Here is a 20,907-nt window from a genome sequence, read left to right as displayed (position 1 = left end):
TAGACTATTGTGCCCCATACTTTGCAAATCAAACAAATTCAAAATGTCTCTGTAGAGAGATAGAATTGTCCACATTTAGGATGCAAAACGGTAGGTAAATATTTGCATTTGGGAATAACAGGATTATAATATGTAATATTTACATTTTCAACTGTCTTTGTCTGTGATAGCATTACGGAGCCTATAATCGAATGATATCATAAAAGGCTGAGCGACACAAAATGGGCGTGTCTTATAGCATAACTGAAATATGGTATAGGCTGCAGGTGTAAAAACCACAGACTTTAAGTACTCATAACTACTGCTCTTAATTTTTAGAATCTGAACAGAGTATTTAAAGTTTGTGCTTTTTTTCTGATCGAAAAAGAAATACGTTCGATATCTTGATTCCCAATCTAGATTGAATAAATACTTTATTCAAACTTTTATTTCTTTCAAGCTATCTGCACGGAACTTTTTTAACAACAAAGCCGTAACACGCATGTCATCTTAGAATCTGAAGACAAATTATAGTGGGCGGGTTTTTTTTCTATCATTACGCACAAGGAAGCTACAACCAGGAAAATACGAATTTCACCATGAATCATCTTCTTGTAAATACTTGTATTACAAGAACAATACTTCTGGGAGTGGGACAGAGATTTTTTTTGAAACACTTACTTTTTTTTTGCTCACTTTGCAAATTTATCAACTTGAAACCACTAACATACTTCAAAACAATCACACAACAACTTTTTGTGGGGGTTTTTTAGGGTATGAAATACTTTTGTAATTGACATTTCTGAGAATCTCCTTACAAATACTACCAAACACGTGATAAACAAAGGAAAGCTTTTCAACAAAAACTCAAGTTTTCAGTACTTGTTTAGAGTACATGCTTATTTCAAATAAAGAATCCTTCAGGTACTATATAAACTGAAATGAACTTTCTTTGCATAAACACAATCTTCAAGATGATTCTCACGGGTCTCTGTATGTTACTGTTAATTTCAAGAGTTAGAACTTCCACCATTTCTATGCTAACAGATGATGAAACAACAAACGCAACAAGTCTCAACCTTGAGACCTTATGAAAGACATGTTGACATTACAAGAAAAACTCACTACAGCCGAAAACAAGATTTCCAAGATTTACACATCTACTGATCATGAAATATCTAAGCTGAAGGAGGAGGTAAATCTTTTAAAAACGGAAAATGATTTTTTGAAAAATAGCAGCGTTCACGTAAAGGCCGACATAGATCAATTAGATAAAAACTTGTCTGATTTCTCGAACACTCTTACTGACGTAAAAATTGAGGTTCGATACTTGTCAATAACGTTGTTTGATATAAACGCCAATTCCCGTGAAACTGCTGAAATGTTATAGCATCACAATGACTCAATGGAACATATTATATCAGACATAGCAGACAAAAACCAAAAACAAACGGCAGCGCTGATTGAACAGGAAACACGACACACGAGAGTTATAGGTAAGTGTGTATTGTTTTAAAGGAAATAATTTTCACAAGGCATTGTTTACAGCCCTATCATCTATTTACGAAAAATTATTTTGTATCTATTTCAATTCAATTGAATATTTTTCTCGAAACTTTCTTTTCTTTATAGTGATAATTATATTGATATTGCCCATCTATTCACAAACAAGACACTATTAATATAGTTGTCTCACTTAATTTATTTGTTCTCAATAAAATGATATATTGCGCAGACAGTATTTTTAAATAACAATAAAACGACATAACTCAGAACTACGCTAACATGGTCTCTATAGAGTCCATTAAATGGTTGGAGATAATTACATATAATATACTAATTTTAATAAGGATATACCTTTCATTTGAATAAAATCCTGTCGTGCAAAATGACAAATAAGCTATAATAAATATATATATATATATATATATATATATATATATATATATATATATATATATATATATATATATATATATATATATATATATATATATATATATATATATATATATATATATATATACCGATTTTTGTCATTAAATAACAAAGTTATATAAAAGTTAGTTAAATAAAATACAGTCTAATATTATATCTCTCCAGCTTTGAAATAAATTTACAAAAACAAATGTTAATCTAACTGCTTGTTGGACATGTACTTCAATGCATTGTATAATCTTATAAACCTAAAGATATTTTAACAATACTTGTCAATTCGTTCCATGATAGTAGCCCGATAAAATTTGCCCGTTTTAATATTTGAGGCACCCTAATTATTCTCTATCTCAAGAAGCTGTCATTCCTATCTTTGCATTTAAATCAACGTGGGTTTTTTTTTCTTTGATAAATTTCTTATCTGAATATTTAACTAAATATTTAATTTAGATTAAGTTAAACGTTTTATTTTACTTTTACTTTTTTATACTCTAAACTTTGGCATCTTGATAAAAAAAAAATGACGGTTGTATTTTTATTGATGATACATGCTTAAGTTGACATATCGGAAAGGTGAACAATTGATTTAATTGATAATGAAGGCGGAGCCGAGTCTGTGCAAACCTGGGCCCTTGATGCTATTGTAGGATCGTAATATTACGGACAAAAGGGGTCACTCTAAATATTTTGGGGCTTAAAAATCAAAAGGTATTGTTGAACGTTTGTGTAAAAAAAAAAATCAGCTCAAATAACGTTACTTTTGCCATGTTGCCGTATAAGTTTTGACGCTTGCCGTGTAAAGAAATTTATAAGGCAATCACGTGACGCGATTCATTCAATGACGTCGAGACTTTCTATACATGTAGTCCGGGGCAAAACAAATTCATATTAGTTCGTATGTAAAAGGCATTTTTTAAAATCAATACTAAGTAAGAGCTTATGATATATTATATATTTTGTGCTCGTAAGCAATTGGTTTTTGTAAAAATATTACTTTGAATAATAGATGAAATCCTTAACACGACAAGGAGTCTCAATGCTGACCTTGACCAGTATAAAACGGATCAGTGGAGGATATCAGCTTCTGTATCATCTTTGGAACTTTTCCGAAACAATCAAACAAACGCTAAATGTGGTATGTGTAAACTTTTCTTACGTAATTCCAAAGAGAGGATGTAAATTTACATATGTACATGCAGCAGTGATATATCAATCAACCTAAAATTGTACAATACGTGTATTTAGTATGCTGATTATTGTGCTAGAAAGTCTTGTATACTTTCTTTATTTTTAAAATATATTACAGATAAAAAGACATTTAGGAAAAAAACTGCTTTCTTCCTATATATAGTTAAAATACGTATAGTTTTATAATATATATATATATATATATATATATATATATATATATATATATATATATATATATATATATATATATATATATATATATATATATATATATATATATGATAAGTATGTCATAACTCTTAAAGATTTTCACATACGTATGAACATCAGATTTGTTTTTTTAAATACATATGATCGTGAGAAATATTATGTTTACATGTATTTGACTTTTTCGTTATATCCACATGTATTGACTAGTTGAAAAAAATATGCTTTTTAAAAAAAAAATATGATATCAGCATGAATGTACGTGATTTTTGCAATCCTATTCCTAGATCAAAACCAAGAAGTAGCCTTTACTGCTTCAGTAACATCGGCTAGTACTACTTGGAATAGCGGGACTTTGATATTCGATGTGGTCATCACGAATGTCGGAAATGGATACAACCCCAGCACAGGGGTGTTCACCTCACCTATAAGTGGAACATACGTCTTCTATGTTAGTGCTGTAGAATACAATGCACAACATCTTAAAATAGATATAGTATTGAACAGCGTGTCTAAAGTTAGAATGATTGGTCACTCTTCTGCATCATACCAGACATGGACTAACATGGTAGTATTAAAACTCCAGAAGGGAGACAGCGTTTGGGTGAGATATGCTAGTGGCAAAGGCTATTACACCCACTCTGTTCCCTTAACAACATTCTCGGGATATCTTATTTCATAAAGTTTAAGTATTCATTCACATTAATGTGTCTAGCTTTAATTTGGTTTTTTTTTTCAGGATTTAATTTGTAAAAAAGTATAACTCCTGCATTCTTTTAATAAAACTTTACAAACTTTTTTTTAACGGGAACTGTACTTAAGCATTAAGTACGATTAATGTGTAATGTACACGTTCTGCTTATTTAGGCCATTCCATAGATCTGAAGGGGAAAAAAATCGCGATTAGTTTATTTGTAAAACATCTATCAAAATTAACAAGAGGCTCATCGGGCCACATCGCTCACCTGAGCACAATCACTTAATATGCGCGTTCAAAGGATATTGTACCATATGGCCCCTCGTTGCATACACTTAATCTTTGACGATGTACCTTTATGGATACCATTTTACCCCAAAAAAATGAGAATCCTATGCTAGATATAAAACTAAACCTTTGTTACGGGTGCACTATTAACCTCCCATTTCCTTTATTTTCGTTCTGCCACCTCCTTCCCACAACTTTATAAAGCAATCAAAATATTTGAGAGCAGATAGGTACACTCTCCTCCCTAACTACTTACAATTTGTTATAATATTTTTTGTTCGATATTACACCAGTTGGTGGAATGAACTATATGGGAAGAACATTTTATTAAAAGATACCTATAGTTGTGAAGAATAAAATTGTGGTTCAAAACGCTCAATTCCTCAATTTAAAAACATTCAAAAGTTTGATTGGTCTTCCCCATTATAAGCGACTGTTGTTTACCTGGCGTAAACTCCAATGACTTTTTAACCTTACTCACTTGATTGTTGAACATACTCGAATGAAAATTTTTGTCATGTAAAAGAGCTATAAAAGTCAGTGTAATGACAGGCATATCACTGTATTTTACTAAGACCCACCCATTATTTTCATCTTATTAAAAAACAACAAATGGCTACAAACCAGGATGATTTTACGCTGTAATATTTTCTAAGAAATCGTGAAACATGTAACGCCTTAATCCCTGAAACAGAGTGTGTCAGACCTATGGAATCTATAGAAACTGTTTTAACGGTGTCGTTTTTATTTATCGTGTCTGAAAAACTATCAAAATTAATGTAAAATTTATATAATTCTGACTCATCGTATAAAAGGGTGAATCCCAAAAAGTAGTTACAGCATATCATATTTTGTACAAGGTTTTAACGTTCAGCAAGACATTTCTAATGTCCATGATCAACAAAAATTTCAGCGTCAATCATAGAATTATAAGCAAAATACAGAGCTCACAATTTTGCCAAATTTTTTATTTGGTATTTTTTATTCAGCATCTAAAATGTAAACAAAAAAAGCCTCAGATATGTCTACAAAGCTCTGTATCTTGCTCATAATTTGAAGCTTAACACTCAAATATGGTTAGTAAATAGAAATTGTTAACAATTAAACAGAAGAGACATGCACTAAAAACAAAGAGCATAATTTATTTTTCAAAATGAATCATATGTATACCTAGTACAAATTTCCGTCAGCAATATAAATTATTAGAAACAAGAAGATTCTACCCGACGTGGCTGGTGCCACCTTGCCACTGGCCGCCACCTGCTGAACGCGCAGTGGGGCTATGCACAAAGCACAGCTAATGAAAATCTCACAGACAGACAAGCACGATCCAGACATTTAAATGCATATACATGCTTTAAATAATAACATATGTTGAGTTAAAATAAGTTTATTGTTATTTAAGGCACAGTTGTACAAAACACAGTTTTTTATCCTTACAAAACAAAATTGGTAATAGTAGGCAATTTTTGTGGGGGACTGGGGATACATACAAGAGTACCAAGACAACTATGGGCACCCAGGGGGGCCAAGTGTTAGCACAAGTGTCCGATCCGAACGGTCACCACGTTCTTGACCGATGAATGACCGGTGACTGCCCTACTCCCTGTCTCCCGTGCCACCTGATTTATACATTACTTACCAGACTGTGGCCTCCCCCCGCTTGTACGAGGTGGAGGTGGAGCCAGCCATGACAGGCAATGAACCACTAGTATTAACATCCGGGGTTATATATTTTATAAACATGTATAACATCCAAAACACGCCCTCCTCCTGCCTTGTGACAGTGTGGGGGAGACAACCAGGTTATGGGGCCACTTGATCACAACATACACCAAAGTATCCCACAGGATTGGAATGAAAAGTAGACAATGTCAAGCAAGCTAAGGAGGGTACACTTTGGTTCTTTTCTTAAAAACTTTTGGAGAGATGATTATAAGTTATTGATGTATATTTCCAAGCCTGTTTTTGACAAGTGTGTACCATCATGTCTGAATAATTGTATTTCTGAGATTTTTATGGCTGTATCGTGGTTGATGTAACATCCACCAACTTCGGAAGCAATGAACTTGTTGATGGCCTTGTTGACTTTAAGTCTTTTGGAGTTAATCTTTTTTCCGCTAAGGGTGGAACACCTTGCCAATATAATTTTGGCAACTTAGATGAAAATATAAGTATGGTATTCGGAAGGAGCACGTTGTAACGATACAGGCTGCACTGTATTTTGTGAATCAGCTGTATGCCTGTTGATTCTGATGTTGTCAAGTCTTTAGAACCCAGGTGAATTAATAAAAAAAATTAGGAGGTGGATACCGAGCTAAATATTCTGAAATTGCCTTGTCCAGTTCATCCCAACACATTCCCCTTCGTCCCAGCCAGGTGATTGTAGCTGGTAAGTTGAGGTTACTTCCCCAGGTCTGTATGTTGCAGCGTGATGGTCTGCACAAAAGGGGATTGAAGATTCCACGATCCAAATGCTAGGTGCTCCTACAAAACTTTGAACTGGTTAAAATATGTTTTTGTTTAGTTAAAAATTGAGCTATTGATGTGTTCTAATGTAACTCAAATAAGATGGTGATCGCCATCTTCCCATGGTCTTAATTTCTTACTATGGCGCGCCTAGTTTAGCTAACTCTTTTGCCATACCAATTCTAAAGCTATGGGACCTAAAATGACTAGGGACCCCAATAACGATTCCAACGATTTTTGTAACACAGATTGGAACTGATATCTCTTAAGCGGTTAAAGTTTAAATGTGTTAACAAGCTGGGGGTTTGGGATAAGTTTTAAGTTTTCCCTAGGGCCTAAACAACTTTTAATGGTTTCAATTTGGCTGATAGAAGATGTGGGATGTGGAGTTATGCCCACAACAGAGGAAACCCCCATTTGATCTGTCTTTGACTTTTGTATATTTATTTGAATGAGTAGGTTGGCTTTGATCTTGATGTATTTACATTGCAAGGCTAATGTTTCACTGACTCTTAACAAGCCGAAATATGTGAGGGTGAAAGCTGCTGAAAACAATGCCAACTCATATGCATATAAACATAAGATGAATTTTTAGCTATGATGTTTTTGTATTACAAACATTCAAAATTTTCACCAACCTCATTCAAACGAGGGGCTAAATGAAAAATAGGGTAAAGGACCAATTCAAGGGGAAAAACTACAATTATAAGGTTAACTGCGTAGGCGGATCTAAATACATATATTAATATTGACATGCGATGAATTAGGAATGACGCTTCACACTATCTTAATTAAACACTCCAACTGAAAGGGAATGTGATGATAATAAACACAAGTTTAGCCTTGGGTGATGAACCTTTTAATCAACTGTATGAGGTCACAAAATATTATCCAAAATTATGGGTTTTTTCTTATATCGCTTTCAAAAAAAACGACAAAGCACTTCATAGATTTCTATATATTTTGCTTCAAAATCAGTTTTTAAATATATATAATGGGCCCTAGTTTTGAAATTTAAAATCAATTTCTCAATCCTATCAGACGGTTGGGGATGCATTTTGAGTGGGCGTTGTTTTCTGTACTCTTTTTATTAATGAATTAGCAACGAAAAGCATTTCTTTTAAGAAAACAAATCATTCCGACTCATTAATTGATTGTTTGAAAGATATTAAAATTATAATTTAAAAAAATATATATATTTTAACCAAATAAATATTTTACGACACAATCAGCTATGATAAGCTGTATCAACTATTAGTGAATCGGCTTTGGTTATGCACTGGTCAAGCAATAAATAATCTTACAAAACTATCGAATGGAAACTACATGTATAATAATGACATTTATTACGAATTCGTTTCCGAAAACTCGTATAGATAAACGATGGGGATTGGATGACGAAGTAGCCTATAGGATATCTTTATATTGACATTTTTCAGTGTCTCTGCTTCTGGTAACACTACGTATCGATTTTGTACTTTATAACCCATAACTTCAAATGACGCCAAATTTAGGCGCCAGCGGGGTTTGCTTATTTATATTTAACAATTTAATCGTACGATGGCTTAAAATTATATGAATATAAGTGATAAGGAATAATCCTTTAAATATCATGAGGTGATTATTTCGGTCGGGGCGTGATCAAATCTATCATAAAGCCCTTCGGGCTCTATTAGATTTAATCACGCCCCGACCGAAATTATCAACTCATTATACTCACAGATTAATTCCTTTTTCCTTAAATAGATTGTCTAGTACATAGGTACTAAGTAAGTATCCTAGAGGTCGCTCAATACGGAGAGATAAGGATTCGTCATGAAAACACTCATTCTTTCTGCTATTTGTCTGACCCCATTTTTGGTAAGTTTGTTATTAAATGTGAAAGAAGGTTTCATTCTGTAGTTTTTGTTACTGTTTGTCAGATTGATTGTCAGAAAACACAAGTAAAACTATTAAACAAAGCAATAATATATTGGTATAAATTCAATAAAACTAATATAGACATGCTCGTATGACTATAAAATCGAGTCCGGATCAAGTCATTTGAACACCTTTCTAGGACTTTGCAATAGTTGTATGCTTATATAGTTAGTTTGTCTCTTCACAATATTATTTATGTCTTTAAACAGAAGAAAAATCATATTTCAACAATAGTTTATAGTCAACAAAGTGCATTGGTAGATACTAGCGGCCAAATCGTTGTCTTCTTCTAATCTTCATGTTCTATATATTGAATTACAAATGTTAGAGCGTTCTATGATTTGCAATCTTTGACATAAGACACAAAACAAAGTGGTTTATGTAAAGATATTAAAAACAATACAAAAAGCTATCAAAAAAGCAAATACACCTTACTCGTAAGATTGTTCATCCCCCTAGTAATCCGTATCTTATTAACTTGAACTTAAATACCAAATGTCTATCCTCTGTTTTAGATATCATACTTGCAGTTCATATTTGAAGGTCTCAAGACATTAACCAGTCATGTATAACTACTGACTGTCAATCAAACTGGCCTTTCTGAACTTTTAAGTGACTCTAGCATGCTTCTTATAAAGATCTTTTTGCATTCTTTTATTCAACATTATTCTTTTATTCAACATTATTCTTTTATAAATGAAATTTATCGAAAACACATACAACAGAGCATCTTCCTTGCTGCGGTGCTACCGGAAACGACTCATCACGTGACTACAAAACACGTTACTACAACCCCGAGGCCAACCCCGGAAAGATATGAGCAAACCAACAACTTCTATCTGTACGACAGGGACAGCGTATGTATCAGTCTTCAATATTATTTATGTACCTGAATCGCGTCGGATAATACATTAATCTTATTTTATGTTCTTTACATCTCTGAACTGTAACCTGTAAACACCCGTCATCTACAATCGTAACATCGGTCTTGGTAACCCTCTTTCAGTACGTTTGCAATTAGCATTACTTATTTGAGTTTAAATTTTATCTGTTTTGAAGCATAATTTCAGTAAGTTTGTATTACCTTTGTTGATTTAATACATAGCGTATTTAGCATTACTTCAGTAAGTTTGTATTACCTATTGTAACCCTTCTGTCTTACGGATCCAATTGAGGGTCAGCTCAAACTTAGTGATGACAAGTCCAGTATTTCTTTCTCAAGCGGTTTTATTAAGCGTGATCGTATAGTTACAATTACAATAGCTAATAGCAGCCCAAATCAGGAGTCTCATAATCTATCTCAATAAGCGGAATCTCTCTCTCTCAATAAGCGGAATATATCTTAATCTCCTCCACATCATTTTACATGGGTATATATAACATTTTACTTATGATGGACAGTTCTGACTAGTTCGGCCCATTTACGACGCTCATGAGTGAACATTTAGTGTTCAAAATTAAGATTAATAGTTTATTCCTAAATAAAGTAACAGAACCGTCAAAACTGCCAATCAAAGAGTCTGGATGCAGGATGTGGGTCTCTGAGTCCTGGGTCTCGGAGCCCCCCCACCTAGTATGAGGCATCACTTACTCACAATACGTTCATTCATACACGGCATAAAAGGTTACAAAGGTTAATATATAGAATACACAATACATGACTCAATATAGAATACTAGAGCATTCGTTGCAGACACAGAATCGCCAAATAGGTCACATGTTGTTAAACTCTCAATTTGGATATTATTCTGCCCGTATTATGACCTGGTTTCATAACATCAATTAGGAATACTACGCATTACTACAAGAGTCACAGAGTTCATTCTGTCAATTATCATTAACACCATTCAGTGCGCAGCATCTAGGTACACATAAATATCATAGTGACCATAATGTAATACTAGTAATTCAAGGTCATAGCATGGCTATCTGTTTACATACGTCCCCCAAACAAAAGAAATATCCCGAAGGGAGATTTCTCATGCCTGGCGCCCGGAATAGGAAAGCGTCCTTGATCTACCCTTGATCAGACGAACTTCCTAGTGACATACCAGTCAGAACATCTATAGTAAGAGATAGTAACAAGTGACATGTTTCCCCCTCCGGCTTGGAACACCATTCATCTATAAAAACAAATCTATACCCAGGATGTATACATGTTCATAAAATCATATAGCTTGATTATATCGCATTACAATCATGAAAACAATAATGAATAAAGTATGATAATAATGACCAAGATGAAATAACCATAGTTGAATATAATCGTAATTCATCATCAAAGTAATACTAAGTATGATTAAGCTTGATGTCACATATATATAAAAAGTCAGTGCATGCTTATAAGTTCACAAAAATATCTCTTCCTTCCTAGGGGCGAGGTTCGCGTCATAAGTTCGGAGTCCATCGGTTTCTTCCTGAATTTCTCCAGAGTGAATCAACAAATACAAGATTTACATTAGCACAAGATAACGCACATTTCTATTTTACACATTTCACATTTTTTTAATTTTCGCTAAATTTCACAATCCTTTCATAAGGAATACACAACTTCTTCGCGGCTGTAGCTCAATTATTCATCCATCATCGGCACCCGTGGATAGAGGGTCGGCGCGGATGGCGAGGCGACTTCTCGCGGAGCGTCTCCTGCGTTCCTCTGTTGCGTAGACATCGCGGCCTTCTCTTCCAGGTATTTACGTGCCAGCTCTGGGTCCGGTCGATAGTATTTGGTCCATGGATAGTCTTCATTTTCCTCCTCTCCACGAAATTGTTGTGCTAGTTTAGTCGAAATGGTCCCCGTGTTACTGGCCAATTTGCGAGTTGCGATTCTTCCGCTTCGTCGGGGTTTCTCTTGGATCCTAGTGACTTTCGGGATTGGTTCAAGTTCAATAATGTCGCTAGAGGTCCTTTTCTCTGGATTCTCACAACAAAATACAGTGTCTTTGGAAGAACCTTTCTTATCTCCGTCACTACCCCTTTTTCGACAACCTGTCCAGCAACCACTACAGCATATACCACCCCACTTTTTAATAGTTTTACGTTTCTTAATACAAAGTCCTATCGTTATTGTTACTGCCAAAGTTAAACACACATAAAACCAGGGGCTTCCCACCCCAGACGAGGATTTCATGAGTTGCAAATTGGTTACTGGCAATTCCGCCATAAGCGAATTCATAGGGCAAACTTTAATATCTTTAGTCTTAAGACATTAAACCATAAAAAACCTGATCAACTTTGTCCCATACTCAAGATGTTGATCGCAAAATTTTGATTGTTTTTACGATTTATCTTAAATCACTTACAAAAATTAGTCTTACAGTTTCTTTACTTAGTCGCTGTTTTATGTATTTCGAGTATATGTTAAACTCTCTTTAACTCCGCATATACCTTCAAATAACCGAGGTGCTGAGTCCGCGTTTGCTAGTCGGCGTATCTCAATACATGTTTTAATGTCACAGGGGGTCATCCTGTCATATCTTTTTAAAAGCGTGCTATATATACAAAGCTAAGCTTATTCAAGATTATTTACATCTACAAAAACAATAATATAACTTATTTAGTTTATTATTTTGGCTAATTCCTTCATAATAGCCAAACAATCTACAGCAAACTTTAGTTTACTATTTTCCCTACAGGGTTTAGGGATTGATTTACGCGGTTTAGGGATTGGTTTGAAGCCTAGACCTACTTTAGGGACTATTTCATCTATTTCCATATTTTCATCTAAGGGTACATTTGGGTTATCTAAGGGTATTTCATAGTCTTGACCACTATTTTCACCACTTTGATTCGACTCATGGGTCTCATCTGATTCTGAATCTACGGTCTGATCATTCTCGTTTTTATACTGCTGATCATCCATGATCATCTTAGCTCTTATACGTCTTTGAAGTTCTGCTAGGGGAATATCCTCTTCGTCTGAAGATCCTTCTCTTTCCCATTGTTTGGACTGTATAGCTCTTTCCAATGGTTCTGGTTGCATGTCTTCATTTTCTGACGACGATTCATCTTCCGGTGGCACCACATAGTTAGTTTTTCTTAGAGTTCTTCCACCATCTTCAGTAGTTTGTGAAAGGGGCCAGTGCGAAATATCTGCCAGTCTTAATTGTCGTGCATGGCATTTGGTGGTTAATCCAGTCAATTGATCTCTCACCACGAAACTAACTGGTCCTTTCTGCTCTATGATTCGATAATATGGTAGCCACTTTTTATCTAACTTATTTTGTCTTCTGTTGTTCTTAAGGTAGACAGGGTCACCTACCTGAAAATTTTCGTCTTTGCTTTTCTTATCGGCCTGAGCTTTCTGTTTCTTCTTGGCTTCCTTCATATTACGATGTACTAGCAGGAAAGCTTTATGCTGTTCTTGAAGGGCGATCTTGTGTTGATCTTCCCCCGCATATCTCCTTCGAGGTTTCATCAACGTATCAAGAGGTAATACGACATCTCTGTTGTACATAAGGTAATATGGGGAAAACTTTGACGAATCGTTAGGATGGAAACGAATGGCTGCCAACGTCTGATTAAGATGAATATCCCATGTTTGAGCGTTGTCTGTTGTTTTCTTAGCCATCACGTCATGTAGAGTTCTATGAAATCGTTCTACTTTACCATTACCTTGAGGGCTGTAATAAGATGTTTTGATATGGTTGATATTCAACTCTTTTAAAGTTTCTTCCACTTTCTTATTCACATTTTCTGTTCCGTTGTCTGTGAGGATTTGAAGAGGACAGCCATATCTTGGATATATTTCTTCTAAGATAAGATGTACTATGTTGTCAGCTGACTTATCAGGAACGGGAAAAGCTTCTGGCCAACCAGAGTAAATGTCAATAAAAGAAACTATGTACTTGTTTCCCGACAAGGATGTTGGATATGGTCCTGATAGATCAAGTCCTACTTTAGCCATTGGAAAAGGTGGTATATCTGTCTCTTGAAGTGGAGGTTGATTTTTCTTATTGCTCCTCGTTTGGCATACTACACACCCTTCTATATAAGAGTATAACCTTTTGTACAAATTTGGTATGTAGTACTTTTGTCTGATTACGTCATATGTTTTGTCCACTCCCATATGTCCAAGTCCGTCATGATATTGCTGCACTACTAAAAGTTCTAACTCACGTGGTACATACAGGCGAAGTTTTGGGCCTTCTGAGTCTCCATCTGAAAGATAGTACATTAAACCATCAATTTCCAAAAACTTCTTTTCTTCGGTTGCCGTTGCTGTTCCTTTATTTAACCGATTCTTCAGTTTCTTGATCTGCTCATCGTGTTGTTGACTTTCTTTGATGTTGATTTCTTCTGGTAGATCAATAAAGGGTTTGACCAATTCGTCGTGTTGTTTAACTTCACATCTGGCTAATCTCTTAGGCGAAAAGGCATTGGAGTTAAGAACGTTCACTTCAAAGAAATTGTCCTTAACATCTGGTTCGTCATGCTCTGATTGTTCTTCCTCTTCACACTCGAGGTTGACTGTCGGTAATCGGGATAAGAGATCTGCACAGCAGTTAAATCTTCCTTCTATGTACTCTACCTTACAGTTATATCCTGCAATACTTAATGCCCATAGTTGAATTTTCTTATTTTGCATTGGAGATTCTAAGATATACTTGAGCGGCTTATGGTCTGTTCTTATAGTAAACTGAGCACCGTGTAAATAATGGTCTAACTTCTGAAGGGCGTAATGGATTGCAAATGCCTCCTTTTCTATGGTTGACCACTTTTCTTGAGTTTTACTCAGCTTGTGGGATAAGTAATATATTGGCTTATCTTCTCCCTCATCTGTCTTTTGAGTAAGGCACGCTCCAATACAATTGTCGCTGGCATCGGTGTACAGGATGTAAGGCTTATTAGTATCTGGATATGCTAGTAAAGGCACTACCGTTAAACTTTCTTTAATAAAGTCAAACGCTTTTTGGCAACATGGCGTCCATTTGAACCTTGCATATTTTCTGGTTAAGTCAATCAATGGTTCCGCAATCTTAGAGAAGTTCGGTATAAATCTCCTGTAATAACTACACATACCTATAAAGCCACGAACTTCTCGGACTGTAGTGGGCGCTGGTAACTTTCTTATAGCTTCGACTTTCTTTGGATCAGGTGTAACGCCATGTTCATCAATGATGAAACCAAGATATTCTGTCTGTTCCTTGAAGAAACTACATTTCTTTAGCTTCATTTTAAGTCCATGCTTCCTTAGGCGGTTGAAAACGTCTTGAATATGCCGAAGATGATCTTCCGGTGTCTCTGAGAATATAAGAATGTCATCCAGGTATGCGATGGCAAACTCCTCTTGTCCTTGAAGAACTATGTTCATCAGCTCTTGAAAGACTGCTGGTGCATTACTCAACCCAAATGGCATCCGGTTGAATTGGAATAGTCCTTTGTGACATGCAAAGGCCGTTTTTTCTTTACTTGAATCTTCTAATTTCACTTGCCAATATCCACTCTTTAAGTCTAGTGCAGTGAAATATTTTGCCTTACCTAGTAAACATAGGATGTCATCAATCAACGGTAGCGGGAATGATACGGGTTTCACTATCTTATTCAAGCTTCTAAAGTCAACGCACATCCGGTCTGATCCGTCCTTTTTCTTCACCACTACTAAGGGAAATGACCAAGGCGATTGTGATCTCTCAATTATCTTTGCGTCCATCATTTCCAGTATGGCCTTGTCAATTATCTGTCTTTTATTTAAGGGTACACGGTAGGGTCTGTTCTTTATCGGGTGGTGATCTCCAGTTTCTATCTTCATTTTAACAGTATCAGTCACTCCAAGATCACTGTCTTTCTTTGCAAATAAATCATTGTTTTTGCTCACAAGTCTTTTGATTGAGTGTTCAAATCTCTTAGGTACATCAATTTCTTCTTTTGTGTCTTGAGTAGTCTGTATTTCTGAGATTTCCTTCTGTTTTAATGCGGTAATTCGTCCAACTATGTAGCCTTTTGGAATTTTATAATTTTTGTTAGTTTGGTTAACGAAGATCATTGGAACTTTCTTATCTCTCCGAACTATACAAACGGCGTCTTTTAAATATAGTCCTGGGTCTTCCATAATGCAGTTATTGTCTATGCTGTTCACTTCAACCAAGTCACTTTTTTCCAGAGGAAAATTGTTATTTATTTTTCCATAGAATACAGTCACCGTGTTTGGTCTCATAATAAGTTTCTTAGGAGTTCTTACAATAGTTGAGATGTGTAAATCTTCTTTAAGTTCCGCGTATACTTTGCCATCAATACGCATGAGTCCAAGATCAAAGTATAAACGAACATTGTTTTTCTTGAGCCAATCACGACCGAGAATCATGTTTCGGTTGAGTCCCTTTGTCACATAAAGTTTGTGGTCTAAAGTTAACCCTGAAATCTTAAAGGAAATATTTACATACCCTATCGCAATTAAAGAATTGCCATTTGCTGCTTGTAAAGAGGGGATGTCATTATTAAACAACTTGGGGCGGGGAAATAGATTATCATACATTTTCTTACTAATTAGAGATACGGCCGCACCTGTATCTACCAAAGCTCTAAATTTATTTTTACCTACTTTTAATAAACAGCTACTGGGGTTGTTAGTAAAATTAATTTCATATGTAGGTCTTTGTTTAAAGTTCTTTCTTCGGGCTTCAACGAAGGAAGAACGTCTTAGTTTTCCTGTTTTTGTTTGTCAAAATAAGAGCGCGATTTGAAATTTTGAGACGATCCCCTATTTACTTGGTCGCTAGATTTATATGTTCGGCCTTGACGATTTGATGGTCTGCCCCGATTTTGCTGCGTTCTTTGATACATATGCGAGCCCCAACAATCTGCACGCACATGACCTACTTTACCACAATTCCAACATTCCACAGGCGAACGGGGTCTCTGCTCTATATTATGGACGGGTTTGTTTTGACTGGGTCGTTTATCTATTTGAGGACGGGACCTGACTTGGGATTTATTTTGAGTACAAAATCGAGCCCTATGACCCGTCTGTTTACATTTAAAACACCTACTATTACGCGCATGGTCAATTTCCATTGGTTCTACATGCCTTGTTTCTACTGAGGTAAGATTATCTGCTCTATCCTTTAATAAGGGAAGAGTAGTATCAAAATTTGAAGGAGTTCGTCTGTTGTCATTACTTTGTACAATTTCTGTCATATTTGACCCTCTTATCGCTAGCCTTTGTCTCAGATTTTGTTCTCGCATTGCTATTTGAATTGCGGATTCTAAATCTTTTGGGTTTTCTCGCAAAATTTTCATTCTGAGGTAGTCGAATGTCAACCCGTCACAAAAGATATCTACTAACTGTTGTTGTATCAAAGGGTCTTTTAGTCTGTCATTACTGTAGGCGTCTTCCGCGATTTGCAATAGTCTCTCGGCGAACAACTGAACACTTTCATTTGAATGTTGTCGAGTCTTACGCATTACTGCTAACGCGTGTTGGGGATCTGTTATTTCTGCAAATCTATTTTTAAGGGATTCCTTAAGATCGTTCCAAGATGGGATTTCTTCAGACGCATCCGTTTCATCTAAATACCTTTTAATATAATCCCCCACTGAACCCTTACTCGTTATGTATGCAAGCATGGGGATCTCATGACCCTGTTTCCCAGGCATAACACTGTACTTTTCAATTTCCTTTATCCACTGTTTAAATTTTTGAGCATCTCCCTCAAAAGGAGTTATCACAGAAGATATGGGCACTGAGAGTGCGGCTGTTATAGCTTTAACTTGACCAATGAAAAAATCTTTATCCTCATCCTGATCTGGGACTCGGTGTCGAGGTTCACGAGTTTCATACGGCCTAGCATCATGATATGTTTCAAAGGTATTTTGTTTAATCTGCTCTTTTTCTGAAGATTTTTGACCTGTTTCTTGCCCTTTGTTTTCTTTGCTCTGACCCAACCCCGCAAATTGTTTTTCTAATTGCTCAATTTGATTTTTAAGTTCTTTTTTATAAAACCCATCACCTGTCGCCATATTGGTTGCTTAGACAAAGTTGTTTACTTCGAGATAGCTATGAGAGACATATAGAAATGGTTCTTACCTTATTCTGTTTTGAACTTCGCTAAATCCTGGTCACGGCACCAAGAAAGTTCATGTAACCCTTCTGTCTTACGGATCCAATTGAGGGTCAGCTCAAACTTAGTGATGACAAGTCCAGTATTTCTTTCTCAAGCGGTTTTATTAAGCGTGATCGTATAGTTACAATTACAATAGCTAATAGCAGCCCAAATCAGGAGTCTCATAATCTATCTCAATAAGCGGAATCTCTCTCTCTCAATAAGCGGAATATATCTTAATCTCCTCCACATCATTTTACATGGGTATATATAACATTTTACTTATGATGGACAGTTCTGACTAGTTCGGCCCATTTACGACGATCATGAGTGAACATTTAGTGTTCAAAATTAAGATTAATAGTTTATTCCTAAATAAAGTAACAGAACCGTCAAAACTGCCAATCAAAGAGTCTGGATGCAGGATGTGGGTCTCTGAGTCCTGGGTCTCGGAGCCCCCCCACCTAGTATGAGGCATCACTTACTCACAATACGTTCATTCATACACGGCATAAAAGGTTACAAAGGTTAATATATAGAATACACAATACATGACTCAATATAGAATACTAGAGCATTCGTTGCAGACACAGAATCGCCAAATAGGTCACATGTTGTTAAACTCTCAATTTGGATATTATTCTGCCCGTATTATGACCTGGTTTCATAACATCAATTAGGAATACTACGCATTACTACAAGAGTCACAGAGTTCATTCTGTCAATTATCATTAACACCATTCAGTGCGCAGCATCTAGGTACACATAAATATCATAGTGACCATAATGTAATACTAGTAATTCAAGGTCATAGCATGGCTATCTGTTTACACTATGTTGATTTAATACATTGTTTATTTATCATTACTTCAGTAATTTTGTATTACCTATGTTGATTTAATACATTGTTTATTTATCATTACTTCAGTAATTTTGTATTACCTACGTCGATTTAATACATGGTTTATTTAGCATTACTTCAGTAAGTTTGTATTACCTATGTTGATTTAATACATTGTTTATTTATCATTACTTCAGTAATTTTGTATTACCTACGTCGATTTAATACATGGTTTATTTAGCATTACTTCAGTAAGTTTGTATTACCTATGTTGATTTAATACATTGTTTATTTATCATTACTTCAGTAATTTTGTATTACCTACGTCGATTTAATACATGGTTTATTTAGCATTTCTTTAGTAAGTTTGTATAACCTATGTTGATTTAATACATGGTTTATTTAGCATTACTGTAGTAAGTTTGTATTACCTGTGTTGATTTAATACATGGTGTATTTAGCATTACTTCAGTAAGTTTGTACTTATTACCTTTGTTGATTTAATACATGGTGTATTTAGCATTACTTCAGTAAGTTTGTATTACCTTTGTTGATTTAATACATGGTGTATTCAGTAAGTTTGTATTACCTTTGTTGATTTAATACATGGTGTATTTAGCATTACTTCAGTAAGGTTTTATTATCTGTTTTGATCCAGCATTACTTCTGTGTCTCCCATCATTCTATCCGTGTTCACTACCACTACTGTCTCTGCTATCATCTCCCGTATGAACACAGAGGAGAGCTCAATGATCCCATGTTGCTTTTGAAAACAGAGGTACAAAACGTTTAACAGACTAAACTTCTATTTTGTGTATTACTGTGTTCTTAGTTATTTTATTCATATGAAAGTCCATTATATTTAATCTTGAAATGTGTATTCCTCTGATTAAAATGTTTCACCGTCATTTTATACAAATAGGTTTTTATCAAGTTAGAAATAGCCAATACCTTCAGAAGTCACCTTAAATAAATCAATATTTAATGGTCAAAACTTAGTACTATGAAATTTCCCTTTGCTTTATAGCTCTACATCTTGGGTTGACGTAAACTGATCAAAATAGGTCGTTTCTTTTTACTTTCTCTTACTCGTTTCAACTACATTTCCAAAGATATACGTACGCAGTGTATATATATATATATTTTCATTTGCACATAGTCTGAAAATATTTTAGAACTCTAGTATAAAGTGATTTTGTACAAATCTTATTGGGTTCAGATATTCTGAAATCATTGAAATTTAAAGATTGTTATAAAATATACAACCACTTTATTCATACTTTTAGAACTTTTTAGTACGTTTCGTTTAAAAGTCAAAAGAAACAAATATTGGTCACAACCATGAACTTTAATTTTTATAAATGCATTATAACAATCAATAAAATTAACCATTTGAAAAAAAGACTACCAGTCTGTGAAGATGATGATTCATTAGCGTCTGTAGTCGGAAGTTGACATTGTGGTTGTCTAAATATTCGTCTGAATGATGAATCATGTTATCATGGTTTAAATCAAGCTCTCTAATACATAAGTGTTATGCACTTCATGCGCGGATCTAGAAGGGGAAGGGGTCAATAGATGATTTTGGGAATTTTATTTTTCTAGGTTTGATATTATTTTGGAGCTTTAGGTATATTACGCCCCCACCCCACCCTAACCCCCCCCCCCCCCCCCCCAAAAAAAAATAGGAATTACATGATTTGGGGAATTTTATTTTTTTATTTTTTTTAATATGTTTTTCTTTGCTTGTCAAGAATTCTGGTGATTAGTGTAGGCCCCCTCCGACTTTCAATTCGGATCCACCTCGAATTTTTTTTTTTTTTTTTTTTGATTAATGTATTATGATTATGATATGTGTAATAAAAAATGGATCATGACTAAATCACAATATTAGTAAACGTTTAATCTTAACTTGCACATATCTGATTCTAGATACACTCTGTTTTGCAGGAGAGAATTTAAGCATTGTTAGGTATTTGACCTTATTAGAATCTTGTCTGTATTACCATCAGTAATTTTGAAATGTTTATCATTGTAGAAATTGATGTTTGAATTATATGATGCGGGGTATTACGTACAACTACCATTGAAGGAGCTTGAATATTACAGCCACCGAAACTATGCTATGTGTACTCACACTAATGGTAATCCACCGAACACGACTTTCTTTATGGTGTATCCCAAACCCGACAAATAAAATGCAGGTTCAAGGAGAATGTAAATAAAATGTGTACACCAATTGTAAAATGCATTTCCGTTAGATTTTGTATGAATGTATAATGAAGATTTTTTTTTAAATCCCAATCTTAGAAAAAAAAATAAGAATTTGTGCGGTTGTC

At 34.8% G+C, this 20,907-nt stretch overlaps 1 protein-coding gene and 1 pseudogene across 1 annotated transcript; both read left to right on the top strand.

Moving 5' to 3' along the window:
• Positions 1-974: 974 nt before the first annotated feature.
• On the top strand, positions 975-4,104 carry LOC128184305 (uncharacterized; annotated as a pseudogene).
• A 4,401-nt stretch (positions 4,105-8,505) lies between these two features.
• LOC128184307 (uncharacterized) lies at positions 8,506-20,815 on the top strand. Its single transcript, XM_052853742.1, has 4 exons — positions 8,506-8,626; positions 9,412-9,543; positions 19,227-19,346; positions 20,607-20,815. Exons 1-4 carry the CDS (start codon positions 8,582-8,584, stop codon positions 20,763-20,765), a joined length of 456 nt encoding a protein of 151 aa, XP_052709702.1. The 5' UTR covers positions 8,506-8,581; the 3' UTR covers positions 20,766-20,815.
• Positions 20,816-20,907: the final 92 nt, after the last annotated feature.

The sequence above is a fragment of the Crassostrea angulata genome, chromosome 5 (genome assembly GCF_025612915.1).
Source record: "Crassostrea angulata isolate pt1a10 chromosome 5, ASM2561291v2, whole genome shotgun sequence".
Classification (NCBI taxonomy): Eukaryota; Metazoa; Mollusca; class Bivalvia; order Ostreida; family Ostreidae; genus Magallana; species Magallana angulata.
The sequence above is the reverse complement of the archived record's forward strand: the minus strand, read 5'-3'. Positions and strand labels throughout refer to the sequence as shown.

Bases quoted from the DNA above. Each gene is read 5' to 3' on its own strand.
- LOC128184307 (XM_052853742.1), top strand. From the start codon at position 8,582: ATGAAAACACTCATTCTTTCTGCTATTTGTCTGACCCCATTTTTG. The intron at 8,627-9,411 runs GTAAGTTTGTTA...CACATACAACAG, and splicing joins TTTGTCTGACCCCATTTTTG to AGCATCTTCCTTGCTGCGGT. The intron at 19,347-20,606 runs GTACAAAACGTT...TTATCATTGTAG, and splicing joins TGTTGCTTTTGAAAACAGAG to AAATTGATGTTTGAATTATA.